This window comes from Rana temporaria, chromosome 1 (genome assembly GCF_905171775.1).
Source record: "Rana temporaria chromosome 1, aRanTem1.1, whole genome shotgun sequence".
Lineage (NCBI taxonomy): Eukaryota > Metazoa > Chordata > Amphibia > Anura > Ranidae > Rana > Rana temporaria.
Genome location: NC_053489.1, coordinates 491,387,868 through 491,412,840, shown reverse-complemented (window position 1 = coordinate 491,412,840; position 24,973 = coordinate 491,387,868). Strand labels below are relative to the sequence as shown.

The window sequence follows — 24,973 nt, the reverse complement described above, 5'->3', positions numbered from 1 at the left end:
AGGCTAGACTTCTCCTTTAAACCTGCTGTCATTATAGGCACATACTGCTTAATAATTTTAACCCTTACTGTCCTCAGCAACAACAATTTCAGCTTAAGCGAATGCTCCACAACTCAAAGCCAACTCTGTCCTCAGATTTAAGCTCACGCTCACCTGTAGATATACACAGAAATTATTCTGCACTACATTTTGGCCACCATAACAGCCTGTTTAGCAACCATTTTTTTGCGCCCTCAATACCTATTCTTCAGCTACAACAAGGGCATTTCCTTATCACTTTAGCCCCCCCCCCCAAAGCCTTACCTAAAAACTTAACACGCACACACCTTGGAGGGAACAATTGTGTTCAAAGTGGAATTGTAAAAGTTCTAACTGCCACTTTAGATTTCTGCATTTTGTTTACTCAGCTAAAGTATATGCAGCATGTGTTCATGTGCCTATGTGTACAGCCATTTAGATCAGTAACAAAAAAAATATATATATGCCTGTATACTTAACGCTGAGTTTTTAGGCAACAGTGTGCAAGTAGCCTTATAGATTTTCTGAATGGTATTTCAACAATAATATTTCAGTTTAATATTCATTATCCTTTGATATACACAATCCATTGCCCTCTGTTCATGCATTTATTAAAACTATTACACACTTCAGGGTTTTTAACATTCTTGCATTCCCAAGTTTTATAATAAGTATACTGCTGCATAGGGTCATTTCAGCTAAGAGTATATGGCTGGTGATAATTGTTTTGCCGTGTAGCTGTTATATCTGTATTTGTCTACTGCTTTGTAAGATCTGTTTTCTTCATACCCAACAGCTGTGTAAAGATGAGGTTGCTGAACTGATGTGGGTAGGTTCATTTCTGGTATGCAGATATTTTCCTTTGTTTGTGATATATAACATGCAATTTTTTTCCCATACTTTACATCATTCTGTATTCATAAGCGTTTAAGATGCAAGGTTGTTATGGTTTATACATTTTATATTGAATGCCCATCCAAATTTTTTATTCCTTACAATGGAAATTTTACTTCTAAGTTACACAGCCTTTCTGAAGACTGGAAGAATTAAATGTTTTCAGTTACTTACTGGCTGCAAGTTTGGGAATTACATTTATTTTCCTCTAACATTTTATCAAAGAACCGTTCATTGAAGTCAGAGAACACTGCAGTGTTTTTATTTCATATGCCTTATTTGTACATTTCAAATTTCAATGTGTTGAATATGTATGTAAAATATATTGGTATGAAAAAATACCAGATGATCAAAAACTACAATTAATTACAATTATTAACTTGTAATTGTCTTTTGCATTGTGATCACCCAGTAATGGGTAAAACTATTTAAACATGCAGTTGCTATAGCTTTCATCCCCTTTTGATTTAGGGTAGGTTAAATAGATCAAAAGGAACCAAAGTCCCTTTCACTGGACTGCACTTCATTTTAGACACCTACTAAATTGCTGTACTGAGGGTGTAAAATTATAAACATGAATGCACATTAAAAGTGTGAAAAAACACTGATCACACCCTGTAACAGGCACCTCTAGATTCCTGCACACCAGGTCAGTTTTACAATTAAATGAGTGCCTGTGAAAGCTGTAATATGCTAACATCATCTCAGCCTCTAGAGTTAATATACCTACCTTATGCTTTCCCATCTCCTGAGGCTATTTATTGGTCAGCGAAGCTGTCCATTACAGTCATGGTCCAATAGTAAAGCATTGAAGATAATAGGAGGTGGGGCTGATATATGCATAACAGAGCACCTCTGGGTTTTGGGCACTGCTTTGGAAAAAAGGCTTGACATACTGGTGCCTGGGGGTAGCAGGTTAATGTTTACCACTTCATGTGTGCTACTAAACACATCTGTAGAATGAACCCTGGACATTTGTTTTGTGGAAATAACTTTTCTAGGAGGGGATACTCTTCTGTATGCATACCCCAACACATACATTTTTAAAATTTCACATTTAAAGCGGAAGTAAACCCATCTATTTGATAGTTTAAAAAAAACAGTTAACATTCCCGGCATGCCGGAAATGCTAGATGTCACATTTGCTTGTGCTCCCAACCAAACTGTCAAACCATCCAATCGCTGGTTTCATAACTGATCACATGTGCAGCATCGTGGCAGTTGCAGATTAAACAGAGGCCAAGATGGTAGCTTCCTTGGCTGAAAACAATAGGAGGGTTTACTTCCACTTTAAATGCATGAGGTGGTGGTGATCAATATTACATATCAAAAGTAACCCCAAACTCTTTAATTAATAACAACTTAAAGTAAAGAAATACAGTAGCATTTACCAAATGTTTTGCTATAGGAAATGTGCAATATAATGCAGCAGATCTTTAGATATTATGTAATTGTTCCTTGGAGCTGTCTTGCAGGTAGCAAAAAACTAAATTGTTCTCCCAATCCACTGTTTTAGTACATGGCATATCTATAAACCATTGCTCCATTCAGATGTATGGCTCAATGCAAATTACCTGATATTACTTTGAAGCTGTTAACGATTGCAGCTGGGGATGCTAGAGATGTCATTCTTTTGATAGAAAAGATTCCCCAAATAATTTCTGGAATATAAACAGCAGTGTACGCCCTTGGGGTATCACTTTATGCATACATCATACCTGTGTGAGTTTAGATCAGTGATCTTCAAACTGCGGCCTGGGGGCTGGATGTGGCCCATTGATTGCCTTTATCAGGCCCTTGGGACACTATTACTCCCACCCAAGGCACTATTCCTTCTACACCAACAATAGGGCATAATTCCTGTTACTGATACCAACAATAGGGCACTATTCCTACCACTGACCCCAACAATGGGACATTATTCCTCCCACTGACACAAATGATGGGACACTATTCCTCCCACTGATACCAACATTGGGGCACAATCCCTCCTATTGACACCAATTATGGGGCACTATTCCTTCCCTTGATGCCAACAATGAGGCAATATTCCTACCCGGAGACATTAATGATGGGAACGATTTAATCCCCTAATACCAACAATGGGGCAAAATTTCCCACTGGCCAAAGTCTGCCCCCCTCAATGAAAGTTTGGAGACCCCTTGTTTAGACGTTTGGATGTATAGTATATCTCACCACAGAGATACACATAACAGCAGATAACAATTTTACTTTCTGCAAATATAGTATGGTTGCCCCATAGAGTAAATAAGGCTCTAGTTAGAAATCATTAATTTCATAGTTATATTAACAAATAATATTGTCTCCACTATTTATGTAGACATTTTGTACACTATGGGCCAGATCCACGAAGCGCGGCGCTTCTCTCCGTCAGGCGTAGTGTATCTCAGATACACTACGCCGCTGTAACTTACTTTTTTTTTGTATCCTCAAAGATTTCCCGCCGTAAGTTACGGCGGCATAGTGTAACTTAGGTGGCGTAAGGACGCGCAATTCAAATGTATGTGATGGGGGCGTGTTTTATGTTAATACGTCATGACCCAACGTAAATGACGTTTTTTTTTAACGGCGCATGCGCGGTCCGTGGGGGTATCCCAGTGCGCATGCTCGAAATTAAACCGGAACAAGCCAATGCTTACGACGGGGACATCATTCTACGCAAAGCCCTATTTGCGAACTACGTAACATTTTCAAAATTTGACGCGGGAAAGACGGCCATACTTAACATAGAATACGCCTCATATAGAAGGCATAACTATACGCCGGAAAAAGCCGAACGCAAATGACGTAAAAAAATGCGCCGGCCGGACGTACGTTCGTGGATTGCCGTATCTAGCTAATTTGCATACTCGACGCGGAATTCGACGGAAATGCCACCTAGCGGCCAGCGTAAATATGCACCTACGATCCGACGGCGTACTAAGACGTACGCCTGTCGGATCGAGCCCAGATTCCGTTGTATCTTGTTTTGTGGATACAAAACAGAGATACGGCGGGGGAACTTTGAAATTACGCGGCGTATTATATATACGCCGGCGTAATTCGTTTAAGGATCTGGCCCTATGTTTCTAATCTCATTAAATGTAAACACCACTCTTCATCTAATAATGCATGTGAGTTTATGCTTTAAACATAAGGCAATTAATTTTTACTGAAAAACATTTGTAACTAATGATTTGTACCGGATATAAAAAAAATTAACAAATAATCTGTGCAGATTAGAAATGTATACATTTTGGTACTTTATTGTAGTTCTGATTTTTTACCTTACTCCATTTAGACATGTTCACTGTTAATAATCCCAACTCATTGCAATTTCACTGCAATTATCACAATTAGCCTGATTAATTTCTGTGAATCTTTTCTTTGTAATCTGCTTGCAGACTCATTCTGAGGAGAGACCATTTCAATGTGAGGAATGCAAAGCTTTGTTCCGCACTCCTTTCTCACTGCAAAGGCACCTGCTAATACACAACAGTAAGTGCAAATATGAGGCCAAAAGGACACCATCAATTTACATATGTATATCCCCTTTTTGAACTAAGAGGAACTCCTTTCCTCAATTACACAATATTTCAGTGCACAACATAAAGATTAATTAGAGGGTATAATGCAAATCAATAACGTGGCATTAAACACAAGTTTTAACTGAAGACATTGTTAAAAAGTGCTTGAGATCTGAACCTCTTGCTCCCTCTTACACCCAGTGCTGCCTTTGCTTTTTGTTTGGCCATATACACACAATATTATAAAATGTGCCACTTTATTCACTGGGTGTGGTAACAATTATCTAAGCCGTGTCACATCAACAAAGAAGTAAATAAATTGAAGAAAAAACTGAAAACGATCTCTGTAGTAAAGTACAGATGTTTTTTCTCCTTTTAACACTGATGAGGTCAGGTCTCTGCCCTGTATAATTTGCCATTTTCTACCAAATAGAAGTACTGTTTCATGGCAGTATCTGCAAAACTAATGCAACAAATAACATTTATCACGTGTATATATACAGGTTTTTGCTGACTGATTTTGATATTATTAACAACAACTGTTTACTCCCTCCCTATTTTAAAGTTTAGAAAATTGTGTAAGTGTAATATTAATTTTACATTAATGTAACTTTTTTTTTTTTTTTTACAATCAAACCCCTGTCTAAGACAGGCCATACATGGGTCGAATTTTGAAAGAATTTTCTTTAGAAAATCTTATCTAACTAAGAATTGAATTTTGCACCATTAGTGGGCTGCAGCAACAGCCGATTTTCGTGTGGCCATGGAATTCGAGTAATCGGACATGTTGGAAATTTTGTGAAAAACAAACAATTTTCTAATCAATGATGGGAGAATCGTGCGGGAAATGTAATCGAAAAAGAAATGCGCATGTGCAAGAAAAGAATATACCCGGAAAGAAAAAAAGATTCCCAGACACAAAAATTATTTTCTATAGCAAGATGAGGTGAAATTGAGGCCGGATTCACACTTGTGCGGTGCAAATTTCAGCTCTCTTATCTCTGCAGAGAGATAAGAGAACTGTTCATCAGATCCACTGCGTTTTAGCTGCAGATTAGCTGCGAATTTGGAGACCTGGGAGAGGGGAGGGGGAGGGGGGAAGTGTATTGAGCTGAATGAGAGAAATCCTGAAGAGAAATAAACACATCTGCGAATGCAGAAGCCGCACCGCAAGGCCTAAAATACGCACACGTTTTTTCGGCAATGCGCAGTGCGAATGCATCGCACATATGTGAACCATATTGAAAACAATGTATTTAAAAATGTTCTGCTTATTGAATGCGGTTTAAGCCGCACTCAATTCGCATAGGTGTGAACCCGGCCTGAAGGTTTGGTTAGCCGAATTTCGAAATCAATGGTGGCACTATCGGATCACAAAACACACAAAATTTTTGATTTTCAAAAGAAAATTATTTTAAATTTCAACCATGTATGGCCAGACTAACACAAGTTCATTTACAAGAACAAAAAATGTCCTAGCGCAAGACTTTCATATACCAGGTTTCCCGAAAATAAGCCTGGGTCTTATATTAATTCTGGCAACCTAAAACACATTAGGGCTTATTTTTGGGGGATGGCTTATTTATTTACTGTATGTACAATGATCTTAAAGTGGTTAACCCTAAAAAAAATCCTTTTCCTTTAAAGCATAATAGATTGCATAGTGCTTCTGCTGTGTCATCTCCTGTGTCTCCTGTCTTCTCCCCCCTCCCCCTCCCTGTCAGGTCAGGACATAAAAAGCATCTTAAAATCCATCCTTATAGAATTATGCAATTACAGTTTTAGGAATTGTGCCAATGTGGGGTGCAGTGTGTCTCCCTTTGTGATTGTTTTGTGGGCAATACCTTTCTTGCAGCTTCCCTGGCTGTCGGATTGACTCCCTGGGCTCTTCTTCTCTGCTCCAGGTTCCCTGCTGGCATCGGCCCCCTCTGTGCACTGGGGAGGGGGGGCCGCAGGCGTCGGGTGGGAGGAGAGCGGAGGAGGGGGGAGGCGGTGTCCTGCTGGCATCTGTCTGATCCGTGCGCGCTGAGGAGGGATGGGCTACGGGTATTGGGCGGGAGAGCGGAGGGAGGAGCCGCTGTCTCACTGGCGTTGGCCCGCTCCGTGCACTAGGGAGGGGGGGCCGTGGGCATCGGGCGGGAGGGGAGTGGAGGAGGGGGAGCCAGTGTCCCGCTGGCATCTGCCCGCTCCGTGCGCTGAGGAGGGAGGGGCTGAGGGCATCGGGTGGGAGGAGAGCGGAGGGGGGAGCCGCTGTCTCACTGGCGTTGGCCCGCTCTGTGCACTGGGCAGGGGGAGCAGGCGTCAGCCAGGAGGAGAGGAGAAGACCTCCGGCAAGTCTGTAAATATGGTGTTTTTGCACAGTGCAGTTACAAAGGGCACACCTTATGGCGGTGTAATCATTCTGCAAGGTGGATTAAAACATTTTTAAACAAATTTTACTAGGGCTTATTTTTGGGGTAGGGCTTATATTGCAGCCCTCCCCGAGAATCATGCTAGGTCTTATTATCGGGGTAGGTCTTATTTTTGGGGAAACACGGTAGCGGATTGTAATATATGCAGTATTTTTTTTTTTTTAAACACAGTCCCTGGAATTCATAAAGACTGGTGCAGACAGATTTTGTGAAAGTGTCTCACGTTCTTAATTAGTTCCACTTTTGCAAGAAACAAACTGTCACTATTTTATTTTGAATTTGACGCAGGCATTGGGCTAATATTAAAGTGTCATATTTAAGAATTACCTGATTTAGTGCATGAGTTGCTGTGAGAACTAAAACTGTCACAGATGCTTCATGAATTTGGCACAAAACAATAAAACAAAAGATATTAACGTCAGTAAAATGGCACAGAAGCTTTATTGAATCCCCTCCAGTGAATTGAAGATTGTTACTGTGTCTTGAACATTAAAACATTATCTTGAATCCTGCAACTTTATTTGGGGATGTCAATCATTGTAACTTATTTTAGCATACACACAGAAGCACCTAAACTTGTTCATAATGATTATGAACAATACAAATTAGGCACAGAGTACACATTTTTTGGACAGATTCCCAAAGAAGCTTTAAAGGATGATTTGAGTGCTTGATGCCATTGTGAGGTGGTTTGCTTAATAGCTTATATATAAAAGAGCTTCCATTGCGTTATGAATTGGGGCCTTCATAACATTTCAATAGGTGCTGTAGTGAAGGGTTGTCAGGCCAGGAGATCTGTGAGAGGGCAGAACATATGCGTAGATACATGTAAAAGTTATTGGGCTTGATGCCAAACTGGGTACATAAGATGAAAAGATCTTTTCATGTGACAACACTGAAGAAATTACACTTTGCTATAATGTAAAGTAGTGAGTGTACAGCTTGTATAACAGTGTAAATTTGCTGTCCCCTCAAAATAACTCAACACACAGCCATAAATGCCTAAACCGCTGGCAACAAAAGTGAGTACACCCCAAAGTGAAAATGTCCAAATTGGGACCAAAGTGTCAATGCTTTGTGTGGCCAGCATTATTTTCCAGCACTGCCTTAACTCTCTTGGGCATGGAGTTCACCAGAGCTTCACAGGTTGCCACTGGAGTCCTCTTCCACTCCTCCATGACAACATCACAGAGCTGGTGGATGTTAAAGACCTTGCGCTCCTCCACCTTCCATTTGAGGATGCTCCACAGATGCTCAATAGGGTTTAGGTCTGGAGACATGCTTGGCCAGTCCATCACCTTTATCCACAGCTACTTTAGCAAGGCAGTGGTCATCTTGGAGGTGTGTTTGGGGTCGTTATCATCTTGGAATACTGCCTTGCGACCCAGACTCCGAAGGGAGGGGATCATGCTCTCTTTTTTTTCAGTATGTCACAGTACATGTTGGCATTCATGATTCACTCAATGAACTGTAGCTCCCGAGTGCTGGCAGCATTCATTCAGCTCCAGACCATGACACTCCCACCACCATGCTTGACTGTAGGCAAGACACACTTGTCTTTGTACTCCTCACCTGGTTGCCCCCACACACGCTTGACACCATATGAACCAAATAAGTTTATCTTGGTCTCATGAGACCACAGGACATGGTTCCAGTAATCCATGTCCTTAGTCTGCTTGTCTTCAGCAAACTGATTGCGGCTTTCTTGTGCATCATCCTTAGAAGAGACTTCCTTCTGGGATGACAGCCATGCAGACCAATTTGATGCAGTGTGCAGCGTATGGTCTGAGCACTGATAGGCTGACCCCCCCCCCACTCCTTCAACCTCTGCAGCAATGCTGGCAGCACTCATACGTCTATTTTCCAACGACAACCTCTGGATATGACGATGAGCACGTGCACTCAATCACTTTGGTTGACCATGACGAGGCCTGTTCTGAGTGGAAACTGTCCTGTTAAACCGCTGTATGGTTTGGCCACCGTGCAGCTCAGTTTCAGGGTCTTGGCAATCTTCTTATAGCCTAGACCATTTTTATGTAGAGCAACAATTTTTTTTTTTCAGATACTCAGAGAGTTCTTTAGCATAAGGTGCCATGTTGAACGTCCTGTAACCAGTATGAGAGAGTGAGCGATAACACCAAATTGAACACACCCGGTACCCACTCACACCTGAGATCTTGTAACACTAACGAGTCACATTACACTGGGGAGGGAAAATAGCTAATTGCACCCAATTTGGACATTTTCACTTAGGGAAGTACTCACTTTTGCTGCCAGCGGTTTAGACATTAATGGCTGTGTGTTAAATTATTTTGAGGGGAACGCAAATTTACACTGTTATACTTACTACTTTACATTGTAGCAAAGTGTAATTTCTTCAGTGTTGTCACATGAAAAGATATAATAAAATATTTACAAAAATGTGAGGGGTGTACTCACTTGTGAGATACTGTATATAGTCTGGAACCTAGCTCTGCTCTAAATACTGTCACTCCTACCCGAAGGCCTTACTAACTGCATGAAAATAAACCATGGTTCTTTATTAACATTGGCTTATGAAGGTCTTTGTAAGATTCACTAGCAGTGGTCATCTGTTCTTTTGGTCTGTCTACCTATCTTCTTAGTTGAATGTTTATGAAGGAAAACCAGCATCATGTACCACATAGTAGATAGATAGATAGATAGATAGATAGATAGATAGATAGATAGATAGATAGATAGATAGATAGATAGATAGATAGATAGTAAAGCTAATGTCCCAACATTTTATTTTGCAGAACTATTTAATCAAATGTGTAAAATATTAGAGTGTTTTAAATAGAAGCTTCTTAAAAACACAGGAAGACATCTTACTTCCTGGTGAGATCAATAAGAAGTCTTGATAAATAGACCAATAAACATCCTATATAGTCTAGGCAAACCACATATTTATTATGTTGGCTCCACAGATGATGAAGAAGAGTGGATGTCTTCCATCTCCAGCACAAAACAAATCCTATATAGGACACATCACAAGCAAAAAGCAGACATGTTTTTCTAATTGGACATTATCACACATCTGGCTTTCATTAAATGACATGTGGTTACTGGCCTCATCCTCTTCTGGGCTTTACATTTAAAGAAAAAATTGATCTGTTAAATTATTGTTAATTTGTTAATATTTTTAAGAAGGCATATTGAATCTGAAAGTAGGCAAAAAAGTGCTAATATTATTACCTTGACGAAAAAAGAGGCACATTTTTTTGGGCAAGTGATATGCTTATTTTACATAAAATTTGAAATAGTTTTAGATATTTAAAGTAACTGATCTGTACGGGAGATAGTAACTGATCCAAATGATACATTGTTGTGAATGCAGAATTCAAAATGTCTACCTATGTTTAAGCTCTCGATCAAACAGGCGCGGAGACCCATCCTCCATTCAGTCACTTTTTGCTGCATGTCATACTTACCTGCTCTGTGCAATGGTTTTCCACAGAGCAGCCACGGCCCTCCTCTTCTGGGGTCCTCCACCAGAGCTCCTGGCTTCTCCTCCCTTCTCAGCTCCTTCATAGCAGCCAAAGCAGTCAGAATGTGTGCATCTATTGACACTCATATTTTGGCTCAGCCCCGTCCCCTTCGAATCAAAGATTTTGATTGACAACAGCAGGAGCCAATGGCTCTGCTGCTGCATCCATGTCTAGTGAGAAAAGAGAGCAGTGCTGTTGCTTACTCCACTGGATCGAGTTTGGGCTCAGGTGAGAATTTATTTTGTTTCAGGTACCTTTATAACGCCATTAATTTACACAGCATTTTACATATATATTGTACACTCATATCAGTCCCTGCCCTCAAGGAGCATACAATCTAAGATCCTTAATTTACATTTATAATGTATTAGTTTAAGAAAAAAAAACCTTCTGCCTTTACAACCACTTTAAAGTGATTGCAAAGTCTCATTTTATTTCCTATACAAATAACAAACATGTTATACTTACCTGATCTGTTACAGTGGATTTGCACAGAGTAGCCACGATCCTACTTTTCTCGGTTCCCTCTTCTGTGATCCTGGCCCCTCCCTCATGTTCAGTGCCCCCACAGCAAGCAGCTTGCTATGGGGGCACTCAAGCTGACTCACATTCAGACACAGAGCACCAACCCGGCCCCGCCCCCTATATCCCCTGATTGGCTAGATGACTTTGATTGACAGCAGTGGGAGCAAATGGCGCTGCTGCTGTGTCTCAGCCAATCAGGAAGGAGAATATCGAATGGTTGAGACACTTGTGGACATCGCTGGATAGAGAGGGACCTCAAGTAAGTGTAAGTGTGACCACTGAAGGCTTTTTATCTTAATGCATAAAAAACCTAATGCCTTTACAACCCCTTTAAATATAGGTCTCCCGCTCTTTATGTCACATATGTGTCTTCCTCTCTCAACACATTGAAAAACTCCAATATTTTAAAGTGCTAAAACCTACTAATATGTACCCACAAGCATGTATTTTTATCCTGAGGAGTATATGCTAATGAATCACTCTCCTCCTCCAGGACCCTATATATGCTAATAGCCTACATTTTTCTTCTGGGTGCCAATGTATGCTAATTGCCCCGCTCCTCCTCTGAGTGTCAATATACTATACATTAATAGCCTATTCTCTTCCTCTAGGCACCAAATGTGGTGACCAGAGCTCTTCATAGTACTACATAATATCACCACTAGCACTTACCATTGCAAAACTAGTTTTGGACATCTGGCTTGCAATCCTCTGCCATAAATATTGACAAAATCCATGGTCTTTTCAGCATAGGAGGGTGCTTTGAGAGGGTCCCCCCAAAAAAAGAAACACCACTTACAAGTCACCAGGCTCAGTGCATACAAAGCTTCTTATCACTTACCTACCTCTGGGGGGGGGGGAATGGTCATCCCCACCCTAGTGAAAGATTCTTCAAACCCCTGATGTGAACTTATGTGCACTTATCCTCTACCTAGGACTGGCCAATGAGGCTGTGTGTTCAGGGGTAGGCAAGTGGAAAATATTATGTGAGACATTGTGGCTTGGTGGGGAGCTCCCCATTCTGAACTCTCCAGCAGTTCCTGTTATATATGTAGAAGAACTGGTGTCACTGTATATATCATTGTTCTTCATCAAAATGTAAAGAAACGTTTTAAACTGACCATAGTACCTTTATCACTATGCAAAGCATATATACAGAATACTGCATATTACAGTTACAGGTAAAGCTAGTAAGATATCCGCGTTAATGGTATTGCAGGATTTCAAACAAATGATGCACTATGTAGAAAATGTATAGAGATCCCATTAAATTCAGTTAGCACATGGAACTGCTTACCTTTTCAAAGAGTGATGAATTAGGTCCTCTTCCTACACAAGTATATAATGTGTATGGCATCATGGAAGGCATGCAAATACATCAAGAAGGAGTAGGTGCCACAATATTTAAATGGAATTGGTGTAGTTACAAGTATGTGAGGTGTCCAGTGTCATTGCATCACTATCTCAATAGTCACTGAACTGGAACATGTATGCATTCTGTAAACTCTGAAAAGTCTGAGCAGTTCTAAATGCTTGTTCTATGTCAGAAACTCATTAGTAGGGGTGAGCAAACCTGTCCAGGTTTGGTTGGAGTTGGCTTCAATTAATCCAGTGAAAAGTTTGTGAACCCCAAGCAAAGCACCTAACCCCACTAAAGATTTTTATCGTGACTGTGACATTATGGCGGCCACATGGGACACTTTTGACGCCATTTTGGGTCCATTGTAATTTATACGGGGATCAGTGCTATAGAAATGCACTGATTACTGTGTAAATGACACTGGCAGGGAAGAGGTTAACCACTAGGGGGTGAGGAAGGGGTTAAGTGTGTCCTAGGGAGTGATTTTAACTGTGGGGGGGGGGGGGCTGGTCTACGAGATGACAGGGAGCAGTAGATTACTGTCCTGTGTTTAGACAGAACAGGAAAATGCCTTGTTTACATAGGCATCTCCCCGTTCTGCCGCTCCGTGAGACGATCGCGGGCACCCGGCAGACACGCGGCGGGGGTCCGTGTGCGCTGCCGATGGCAAATTCACGTACAGGTACCTCCCCTTCCCCAACCATTCTGCCAACGTATATACAAAGCGGCGGTCGGCAAGTGGTTAAAGAATCTAACAAAAACCTGAAAAGTCCTTTATTACAATAAATAATATTAATATAGTTGCCTTATGTAAATGTATCATTAATCACACTGTCCATTAATGTAAACTATTGTCAATTTTACAATCCACTGCAGAGTTTCCCCACTGCCACAATGACCTGCTGCCTGACAGTGTTTTCCTTCTGCACGCCTGTTGGAAATTACAAAACCCCTATGCTGCAGTAATGTAAATACAGGGGATTCTGGGTGACATTGTTGACCAAATAGGGTCATGACATACAGTATATAGTCAATGATATTGCCTGGGTTCCCAGGCTGTTTGCTAACATTACAGCAGCTGGATATTCGAGTGAGCAAACTAGCCAATTAGGGCCAGTGTGTTTGGAAAACAAGCTGGATTCATGTTGAACTCCCGTTTGACACAAATCGGAAACTCAGCCCTTCTCATTGGTAGGAAAGTCAGGATTAGGGTGACAGGCCTGGTGCCAGTTCTATAAAAATGAATTCAGAAGTGGCAGCTTACCTGTTTTTTATCATTACTGTTTTGCTATCCCTTTCCTTTTAAACATTGTATGTATTACCTGTTGTTCATTATTATGTTGTACATGCTTTATATTGTTTTCAATTTGTAAAAGAAATACAGACAGATTAGCTATTGAACAATTTTTGTGTTAGTTTTATTTGTTTGAAAACATTTTATTTATTAATTCTAAGGTGAACGCACGTTTAAGTGTGACCACTGTGACGCTACATTTAAAAGGAAAGACACGTTAAATGTTCACATACAAGTTGTGCATGATGGCCACAAGAAGTACAAATGTGATCTTTGTGACAAAGCCTTTGTGACTCCTTCAGTTCTAAAGAGCCATAAAAAAGTAAGTGTCCTTGTTCTTCTTTCCCACAGATGTAATTTATTGGTTCTTTTCATTGCCGTTTATTAGGATCTCCAGGAAAGGGATAGTTGAGATATAACACTACATTCCCAATTTCCTTATCATGACACTACTGCATTAGATAACATGTGGATAGATAACGGTTTTCTTTCTTCCTGTTCTGAAAGCAGAGTAGGATTGCCGTTATTGCTATAAAAAACTGTATTCACCTCAGATTTGGTACAATGTTTCCTAATTATTAGGTATATTGTCTTTCTGGTCCTTTAAAAAGTGACAGCGCTGAAAGCTGAAAATTGGCTTGGTCAGGAAGGGGGTGCAAGTGCCTGGTATTGAAGTGGTTAATGGCATCTCAGTCTTAGCCTGTAGGGTTCAATATTGACTTGGCCCACCCTTTGCAGCTATAACCGCATCATCTCTTCTGTGAAAGCTGTCCACAAGGTTTACAAGTGTGTCTATGGGAATGTTTGATCATTATTCCAGAAGCACATTCGTGAGTTCAGGCACTGATGTTGGACGAGAAGGCCTGGCTCACAGTCTCAGTTCTAATTCATCCCAAAGGTGTTTTATCGGGTTGAGGTCAAGACTCTATGCAGGCCCAGTCAAGTTCCTTCAACTCAAACTTGCTCATCCATGTCTTTATGGACCTTGCTTTGTGCACTGGTGCTCAGTCATGTTGGAACAGGAAGGGACCATCCCCAAACTGTTCCCACAAAGTGGGGAGCATGAAATTGTCCAAAATGTCTTGGTATGCTGATGCCTTAAGAGTTTCCTTCACTGGAACCAAGGGTCTAAGCCCAACCCATGAAAAACAACCCCATACCATAATCCCCCCTCCACCAAATGATTTGGGCCAGTGCACCAAGTAAAGCCCATAAAGACATGGATGAGCAAATTTGGGGTGGAGGAACTTGACTGGCCTGCACAGAGTCCTGACCTCAACCTGATAGAACACATTTTGGATGAATTAAAGCGGAGACTGTGAGCCAGGCCTTTTTGTCCAACATCAGTGACCTCACAAATGCGCTTCTGGAAGAATGGTCAAACATTTCTATAGACACTCCTAAACCTTGTGGACAGCCTTCCCAGAAGATTTGAAGCTGTTATAGCTGCAAAGGGTGGGCCATCTCAATGTTGAACCATTGAATTCTATTAAAGCTCATGTGCGTGTAAAGGCAGGTGCCCCAATACTTTTGACAATAAGTAAAATAAGTGCTATGATTGATGTAAGTGGGATCAAATAAGCCACATCATTGTTTGTTAATGAGAGTAAAATCAGCTTTATTGTTGCTGTTAATAGGATAAACTAAGCCCCATCTTTTGTATCAGTGGGATAAAATAAGCCCCATTGTTGGTGTCAGCGGGATAAAGTAAGCCTCAATATTGGTATCAGTAAGCTAAAGCAATTTTAAAGCAAACCCCATAGCACTAATGTCAATGATATGAAATAAACCCAATTATTGGTGTCAGTTGAATAAAGTAAACCTCATACCTTTGGTGTCAGTTGATTTAAATAAGCCCCATTGTTGATGTAAGTGGGATAATGTAAACCCCATACCATTTGTGTCAGTGGGAACAAGAGGCAGAAGATAATTTTGTGTGGCAGTGGCAGCATAGTTGAAACTTGGAAGAACTTGAGGAGAAGGCTCTGTCCTCTCCCATCGGTGTGAGTGAGGAGGGAGGGCAATTGTAAGTTCAGGCTCTGGGCTGTATGAGAGAGACTTTCTCAAATCGGAGTCCTTCTGAGGAGCATCACTGATAGGCTGCACTGATGGGCAGCACTGATAGGCAGCATTGATGAGTACTAATAGTTGCCACTAATAAGCAGCACTTACAGGCAGCATTGATGAGCACTAATAGGTGGCCCTGATGGGCACCGATAGGCAGCATTAATGGGCAATGATAGGCAGCATTGATGAGCACTAATAGGCAGCACTGATGGGCATTGATGGGTGGCATTACGAGCACTGATAGGTGGTACTGATAGGTGGCATTTATAGGTACTGATAGGTAGCACTGATTGGCAGCACTGATAGACAGCACTGATGAGCATTCACAGGAGGCATTGATGATCACTGATAGGCAGCACTGATGGGCACTGATAGACTGCACTGATGGGACTTCACTGGTGATCAGTGCCCTGGTAAACAATGTATTGACAGTCTTGCTGGTTAACAGCACTTTTTTCCTTGCACATGGGAGGAAAGGACTGCTCATAACCAGCAAGTCTGTTTACATGTGATCAGCTGATCACATGGTAAAGGGCTGCTGTGACTGGCTCTTTACCGTTCAAAGGACAAAACAGTCACACTGAATGCGTGCCCCAGAGGGCACGAGGGAAGCAGGGTTCTGGGAGGATGTCCATGGATGCCCTCTAAGAACTGGAAACCTGGGGCTCGGATAGAGGGGGGGGGTGAGTAAGTGAGTGAGTGAATAACTTGTATAGCGCAACAATTGCGTACTGAATTGTCTCAAGGCGCTTGGCATCCATTTCCTTCTATTTGACCATCAGAATAGGTGGGTCTTGAGTTTTTTTCTGAAGGCCATAAGTATTGGGGAGCGCTTCCGTGTACACATTTGTGCGTTAGGCATAGGGCCTTAAATGTGACTCTGTCTTTTACGGGCAACCAATGGAGGGATCTCAGGAACGTGGTGATTGATTCCCAGGGTTTTTTCCCTGTTACCAGGGGGTCTTAGGGGTTGCCTTCATGGTTTCTTGCACCAGAGCCCTGAAGGTTCTTGTTATGCCTCTGAGTCACAGACTCACAGCAGAACAGTAAACTTCCTTACAATTGCATGCAAGGAACAGGGGCATGGTAGGGGAGGAAAGCGGGAATGGCAGAGGAGGGGCAGCCCAAAGGATGCTGGTCATCTCGCTAGTGTGTTCTGAATAATTATTTTAGACAAATTGAAAAAAACACTAGTAATGATCAAAGAATGTTTACCTCAGAAGTATTCTGCTCTGCTATCATAAGTGATTACTATATTTTCCACATTTTTAAAACATATTTTTTGGCAGACACACACGGGAGAAAAAGAAAAGATTTGCCCTTACTGTGGTCAGAAGTTTGCAAGTAATGGGACACTCAGAGTCCATATAAGAAGCCACACAGGTATGGATATTGCTTAGTTGAAAGTATATGTGAATCTTTTCTTTTAAAACACATTAAAATAGAAATGTAAAACAAAATGTATTTATAAATACTGTTTATATATTTATACTAAAAAGGAACTCTGGCTATAGTGGGTGAAGTGCCATCATCATTATTAAATATACAAAAGGAAGCCCTCTGGAGGTGGGATTTTATAGGCAAAAAAGGTTGAAAAACTTAGTAGAACATACAGAGAATCATGATCAACCTTTTTTTGTACCAATATGTGATGTTTTTTATAACGTAAACGTTTATTCAGTGCCGATAAAGTCGCACCTCCAGAGAGCTTCCTTTTTTATATATTTATATTGGGCTTGAAGAGGTGGAGAAACAGTAGTACACTGATCATCCCAGTAAATGGCTGTGCATGGTTGGGGGGGGGGGGGGGGGGTCAGTGTACAAGTCTATTCATTGGATGACAGGCAGGCTGTTCCCCCAGCACAGCCAGGATCCTGACCACACTTACTATGTTCTCTAACGGCTCCTCCACCTCCCCTCAATGTCTACAGTATATTCTGTGACATCTATTCTCCTCAAACAGAACTACATTTTCTGAAACTCCCTCCCCAGTCACACTAGGTTCTTTTGCATCTCCCTACTCCTCTCCTCACTATTTTGCTCTGGCAGGCCCTCCCTGCACAGTACGATCTCTGGCAGCTTTCCTCCCACTGTCTGCACTTTACACTGATTATAACTTTGGCCGTTAAGATTGCCTTCTATACTAATCTCTTTCCACAATACAGTTTATTGCATTTAGCACTACACACTTATGATGTCATTCACTTAGTATGGTATATTACCTTGGAGCCTGTGGATGCTGCCTTGTCACCTTTTCTACCTGTTCCAGTGGCTCTGTGTAATTATGTATCCTCCATTCTCCACAATTGTATGCTTTCTGTGATATTTTGTCTCAAAAGATTGATGGCTTATCAGACATTATCACTGATCCCTGTATAAGATTTGATTGCTAAAACTGCACCAAATATGCAGTTGGCAGGATTTACTGCTCCACATTTAAATGCATGAAGTCACTAACAGTACAGTTTGTAGTACAGTATACTGGTCACTTTGGCATGGAGGGAGGCAAAGCCAGGAATTTAAATGGTGGGATATCTCTGCCAAAGTCCCCAATGTAAGAAATTGACATATGATTTCTGGTGTCCTACCTGATCTGAAACAGAATCGTTTTTTCCTTGCCTTTAACATTGATAGCTAAAAAGTAACAATTTAAAGATGTATTAAACCCAAAGGCAATCATGTATTATATTGCAGCTTACCAAGTTTTAGATGTGATGTCTGCATTATTTTTCTTTGTTTAGGCTTCCTTTCTTCTATTTTCATCTGGTGATCCAGCCAGTAATCCTGTGTTTTTTTTTAAAAGAACACGCTCTCCAGCAGAATGTATCAGTTACAGAGATTATACAAACCAGTTAACACTGGCATGGGTGCATACAATTATCAGCTTTTATTTATATATGTAAAAATTGTATCCTGTAACTGCTTATAAAGTGTTAGCTGGAGTTTGGTTTCAATTTGTTAGTGTCTAACACTCTTCTCCCCCTAGACTGACAATGCTGCTGTCCAAAGATGCCCCCTGTTCTCCTTCATCCAGAGTGGGAGTATTATATTACTGGAGGTGTGTTACTGGCTAGATAACCAGGAGAAAACAGAGGGAAAAAAGCATAATGCCTTGTACACATGATCGGTTTTCCCGGCGGTAAAAAGTCCAACTGGAAAACTGAGGGGAAAACCGAGAACCTGCTCGGTAGCTTTTTCCCCCTACACATGGCCGGGTTTCCCAACAGGAAAACTGCCATGAGAGCTTTGATCGGGAAATACGGCCGTGTGCATGCTCCACCGGAGTGTTTCCCATAGGGAAACTGCCGGCTTAAAAACCGCCGGGAATCCCGGATGGAAAAAAGAGAACATGTTCCCATGCGGTTTTCCTGCCGGCCAAAAGCTGTCATGGCAGTTTTCCCGACGGGAAAACCGATCGTGTGTATGAGGCATAAGAAAGTAAAACTGATTCACATCTAATGATAAGCTGCAACATACAACATTTTTGGCTTTGGGGTTAATACTGTTTTAAAGGGAATTTATAGGTCACTTATTTATCTGTCAAATATTTTAAAAGAAAACATGAATACAAAAAATAATATTTTATTCTTTATTATGAGTTTTTGATGTATTTATTATTTAAATGTGCTCTAATTATTAACAGTTTGTTACGTTTTAATTGACACTTGTACTTACCTCTATTTTATTGTGCTTCTTCTGTGGCTTAAATACACATGGCATGTGTTTTTAACATGCCCCTTTTTTTAAATGCTGTATTTGATTTTGAGATCGTTCATACAGCAATTTGTTGCAATCTCTTCTCATTGTATACCTTTCATCTCATCATATGAATATCAACATGGACTGAATAGCAATGATTTTTTTTAGAGAGTATGTAGGCAACCCAGTGTGTCTGCTCATGATCAATCTCACATATTATTGGGTACCCTTTCATCTTTTGTATCTGGATATGTGCTATCAGCACTCTTTATGGTTTGCACTGTTGCTTGTTCAGATTGTGTCTGTTTCATAACAGATCTAGCACTCCTCTAAACACTTAGCTATTTGTTTGACCATTCTATTCACATTATGTGTTCTCTATCTGAATTCTCTTTCTGACTTTTTTGTGTAAAAAATATTGCAACCCTTGACTTCTGTAATAACACAGCAACATGATCCCAGAGTCCTCATCCTTTAATTCAGAAAAATAAACTACTTAGTTCAATTAAAAAATGTCAACTAAATTTACAAACATATACACCCAAAAGTAAGAAATGCCTGGAAAGTTGCAGTACAGTTTATTTATTCATGCATACAGTAAAAAACGAATTTGCCAAATACTTTAATTTATACTTTCTACTTTAGGTTACTAGGTAAGAATGCTGTAAAAGCTTATCTTAAACTCAAAAACTTTTTATATTAGTTTTGGAAAAAGTGGGAAAGGAATAGAATATCTGTCTGGCATTTATTGTTGAAAGATCTAGAAGAAAAGTGTAGGGTGTTGGATCCTGTTGGTTGGCCTGAAAAGCAGAAAATATGTAGTTCAGATTCAGTTTTATTCCAACTTGTATCATAAAAATCTAACACATTTTGGGAGTTCAGAGGTCCCAGTTCATCAGGGTTTGGTGCTGTTGGACAAATGTTCACTGAACTGAAAAAATTGGAGGGATTCTGAGGGGTAATTAACATGATCAATCCAATTGTTGGTTAAGGTTTTTATTGATGTCTGTGTTGCTGTTAAGGAGATCACCCATCCACTCTTTCTTTTTGTAGTGTGGGCTTTCAAGTATGTACCAGGGACATTTTATTTCACCATTATTTCTCAATACAGTTCTAGTCCTCTAGCAATAACAGGAGGCAGTAGAAATAGTTCTTGATCATATGATTATTGTAATAACCAAATGAATTAGTCATTATGTAAATTTACTAAATAATTAACCATCCTTTATTATCTGTCTCTTTTAACCACTTGAGCCCCGGACCTTTAGGCAGCTAAATGCCCAGGCCAGGTTTTGCGATTCGGCACTGCGTTGCTTTAACAGACAATTGCGCGGTCGTCCCAAACAAAATTGGTGTCCTTTTTTCCCCACAAATAGAGCTTTCTTTTGGTGGTATTTGATCACCTCTGCGGTTTTTATTTTTTTGCGCTATAAACAAAAATAGAGCAACAATTTTTAAAAAAATGCAATATTTTTTACCTTTTGCTGTAATAAATATCCCCCAAAAACATATATAATTTTTTTTCCTCAGTTTAGGCCGAAACGTATTCTTCTACCTATTTTTGGTAAAAAAAAATCGCAATAAGCGTTTATCGATTGGTTTGCGCAAAATTTATAGCGTTTACAAAATAGGGGATATTTTTATTGCATTTTTATAAAAAACATTTTTTTACTACTAATGGCGGCGATCAGCGATTTTTTTCGTGACTGCGACAATATGGCGGACACTTCGGACAATTTTGACACATTTTTGGGACCATTGCCATTTTCACAGCAAAAAATGCATTTAAATTGCATTCTTTATTGTGAAAATGACAGTTGCAGTTTGGGAGTTAACCACAGGGGGCGCTGAACGTGTTAGGCTTCACCTAGTGTGTGTTTATAACAGTAGGGGGGTGTGGCTGTAGGTCTGATGTCATCGATTGTGTCTCCCCTATAAAGGGGATGACATGATCGATGCGCCGCCACAGTGAAGCACGGGGAAGCCGTGTTTACATAAGGCTCTCCACGTTCTTAAGCTCCGGGGAGCGATCGCGACGGAGCGGCTATAACCGAATAGCCGTGCCGTCGTCCCGGATCGCTCCCCGAGGTAAGCCGCACGCAGCGGGGGGGGGTCCCGATCGGACCCCCGACCCGCGTATATATACGCCCATCTGCCTGTCCGTGCCATTTTGCGGACGTAAATAGTCGTGCGGCGGGCGTTAAGTGGTTAAGCTAAGTTTTATTTGTAAGTAGATACAATGAATTACCGTATTTATCGGCGTATAACGCGCACTTTTTTACCCTGAAAAAAGAGGCCTGCGTGTTATACACCGATATCTGTTTTTTTCTACCACCAGGGGAGGGGATCAGGCGGTCTGCCCCGGGTGCCACCCATTGGGAGGGAATCAGGCCGGCCGCCCCGCCTCTTCTGGCCCTGGAACAGCACGGCCAGCACACTCCAAACTCCATAAAACACAACTGCCAGCCCCCTCCCACACACCGCTCCCCCCATGCCACTATCAGTGTAAATCTAAGCCCCCAAATCCCTCCACCAATGCTGCATGTTCTGGCTGCTCTCCTCCTCCCGCTCCGCCCCCTCCTCGAGTGTAGCTTTTAATTGGAGGAGGAGAGCGGTCATGTGACCATCAATTCCATCAATGAAAGAGAGGAGAGCAGTCACATGACCGGGTCCACGGCACCAATAGAGGTATTCTGAAGCTCTGACCTACATCGACTGACACAGGAGGAGCGGCGCATGAGGAGGGGCTAGCAGCGATGCCCTCTATACTCCAGACCATGCTGGCAATCCAGACTGGGGGTCTCCTGGGAGTACAAAGGAGGAGGAGGAGGAGACAGAGGGCTTTATAATAAAAGAGTGTACAATGCGGTGGTCTGTGTACAATGCAGGGGTCTGTGTACAATGCGAGGGTCTGTGTACAATGCGGGGGGCTGCGGAAAGTTTTTTTCTGAAACTTCCCTCTTAAAATTAAGGTGCGTGTTATACGCCGATAAATACGGTATGTATAACACATGAAAAAGTATTTTGATTTTTAAAAGTATACTGTATATTTCCCTAGTTAGACTAAAGTTATCAGGGCTGTATTTTTCAGTAGGCTGGTGCATATAGACACATATTAAAGTTCCTATTGGTGTCTGGGGCCTGCAGCTATTTTCAGCAAGCATTTACTACTATAAAAACTGTGCCTCTGGTCACTCCTGCACACAATCTTAGGGTGAAAATCCCAAATTTTGAGTTGCCACCTGAGCAAGAATAACAGGAAAATCCTTCAGTAAGGATACTTGTTGCTGTGACAGCTGTCTAACAGGGGATGTCCTTCACTTCGGAGAGATTTTTTCTCACTTCCTGTTGTGTCTGGACAGGTAGTGGAGGGACACAACCCAAAGATAGTAAACAAAGCTTGTCATGGGTTTTCAACATTCCCTACATTGTCCAAAAAAAAACATTAAATATATATTTAAATCAAAATAGAAGCACTGCAAATTAGCTTCGCTTGTAGGTTTGTCTTGGAGAGAACAAAAATTACATTGTAGACACATGACCTTGGTCTTCAGTCATTCTGAATTAAATACTTTGCTTATATAAGCATCTCAGCTCTATATGGGCATACATATGTAGAGGTGTAGAAAGCTTGCACTATGAACCATTTTCTTTACAGGTTTTTTCTGCCAGCAAGATCATAACTAAGAACAATTGATTAATGCCTATGATACTTTTTATATTTGCACTAGCATACACATTTTCAGCACAAGCTTTTGGGGTGTAATCACTTTTTCATGGTCCAGGCAATACTAATACACAAAGTTTTAGCATAATGTTAAGTAAGACACTCTCTGAGGAAAAAGAACACAAACAAACATGCACAGCAATGGTATTTAAACTTAGATAGTTAGTGAGATAAGAAAACCTCTACCTCTAGTAACAGCATATAATCCAGCACTAGGGATCAAATATATGCAGCTCATCACAACACAGGATAAAACACTGAAATTTTTTTCCAACAACCCTTGGTGCTGGCTTTCAGGCAACCACCTCACCTGAGACATAAACTAATCATCAGGAAACGTTATTCTGATCATGAAGTCACAAATAAAGGAACCAAGCTTTGCAACAAAAAACACTGCAACCTGTGCAGCCAAATCAATCAATTAAAAAGTGGCACACACACAAAAGATACCTTCCATATCACATGACCATACAGCTGCACCTCCAGTATTGTTGTGTACCTTTTCCAGTGCAGAAAAATGCAGCATTAAGTTGGCAAAACAGAATGAATTTACACAGTCACACCATTAAAGAGCAAAGTAAGATGGTTTCTGCAACCTGTGGGACATCATTTTTCACAACCAAACCACACTATTGAATAAATGTTTTAGTTCTGAAGGGGGAACTTCAAAATGATGTTCTAAATCACTATCCATCAGTTTTATGACCACCATCACCCCTGTGGCTACTTCTCCTCCCAGTCTATAGCCCCCCTTTTCTTATATCACCAACTGTCCAAGTTTATTTGCCATTACTGCATGTGTGTATTCCTGTTTTTTCCTCAGAGATTGTTAAAATTCTGCTAAAACTTTGTGTATTAGGCTACTTTCACACTGAGGTGCTTATAGCGCTTGTAAAGTGCCTCTCCTGTCACTCCAGTGTGAAAGCCTGAGTGCTTTTACACTGGAGAAGTGCGCTTACAGGACGTTAAAAATGTCCTGCAAGCAGCATCTGTGGGGCACATTAGGAGCGGTGTATATACCGCTCCTAATGCGCCCCTGCCCATTGAAATCAATTGGCAGCACCACCGAAGCACCTGCAAAGCGATTCAGCAGCGCCGCTTTGCAAGCGCTATTAACCCCTTCATCGGCCGCTAGTGGGGGGTTAAAAGCGCCCTCCTAGCAGTCGAAAAGCACAGCCAAATCTACGCCCCCTGCCTCAGTGTGAAAGTGCCCTTAGTACCGCTTGGAGAAGTGTGTATACCCCAAAAGTTTGTCCTGAAAATGTTAATGTTTGTGCAATTAAAAAAAGAAACAGAAACATGTGCATTAGCCTTATAAAGACCATAAAATATGTTTTTCAACTGTATATATAGGTGTCTTCCCACATTTGCACTTTAAATGTGATAACTACAGGACTGAAGGACCCTTCTGTGTTTCTATATAGAGCAGACAGCAGAAACATTAAAATGTTTGTTATAGAAAAATACCCGATTATTTGAATTTAGCATGATCAAATAGAAATGTTACCTTCACAAAGAACAGCGTATGAAAAATCTATTCTGTATGATTCTATTACCTAGGTGTCTGGAGTTGTTAATACATTAATTACCTAGTAATTATGCAAACCCTATACTAAACAAAGCGGCTATTGTAGAAGGAAAATAGTCATGGCTTTGCTTGAATGATAATCCATTAACATTAGAGGTAACAGGGATCTTCGCTCACCGTTATTGTTTGTGAACATGACACTGTTACATAATATTAACAGTGTTAAAACAATGTTGCTGATATAGTAAATGTGTGTAAGAGTGCTTTGCAACAGAGAATAACTTGCTATCTGTTGGAGATGTAAACAAGATGTACATAAATCCAGCTTATTTTTAGTAAGTATATAGGAACTCCCGAACTAACAAGCTTAAAGCGGAGTTCCACCCAAAAGTGGAACTTCCGCTTAATTCACTC

At 40.9% G+C, this 24,973-nt stretch overlaps 1 protein-coding gene across 2 annotated transcripts in view; it reads left to right on the top strand.

Annotated features, from left to right (window-relative positions):
* Positions 1-24,973, top strand: part of PRDM5 (PR/SET domain 5) — a 248,546-nt gene that overhangs the window by 94,971 nt on the left and 128,602 nt on the right. The window contains exons 11-14 of one of the 2 annotated variants that reach the window (XM_040330250.1): positions 815-847; positions 4,317-4,410; positions 13,700-13,860; positions 16,895-16,988. In XM_040330250.1, coding sequence (XP_040186184.1) covers positions 815-847; positions 4,317-4,410; positions 13,700-13,860; positions 16,895-16,988 — 382 coding nt within the window. The remainder of the gene's footprint in view (positions 1-814; positions 848-4,316; positions 4,411-13,699; positions 13,861-16,894; positions 16,989-24,973) is intronic. The other variant, XM_040330260.1, reaches the window with a different exon arrangement.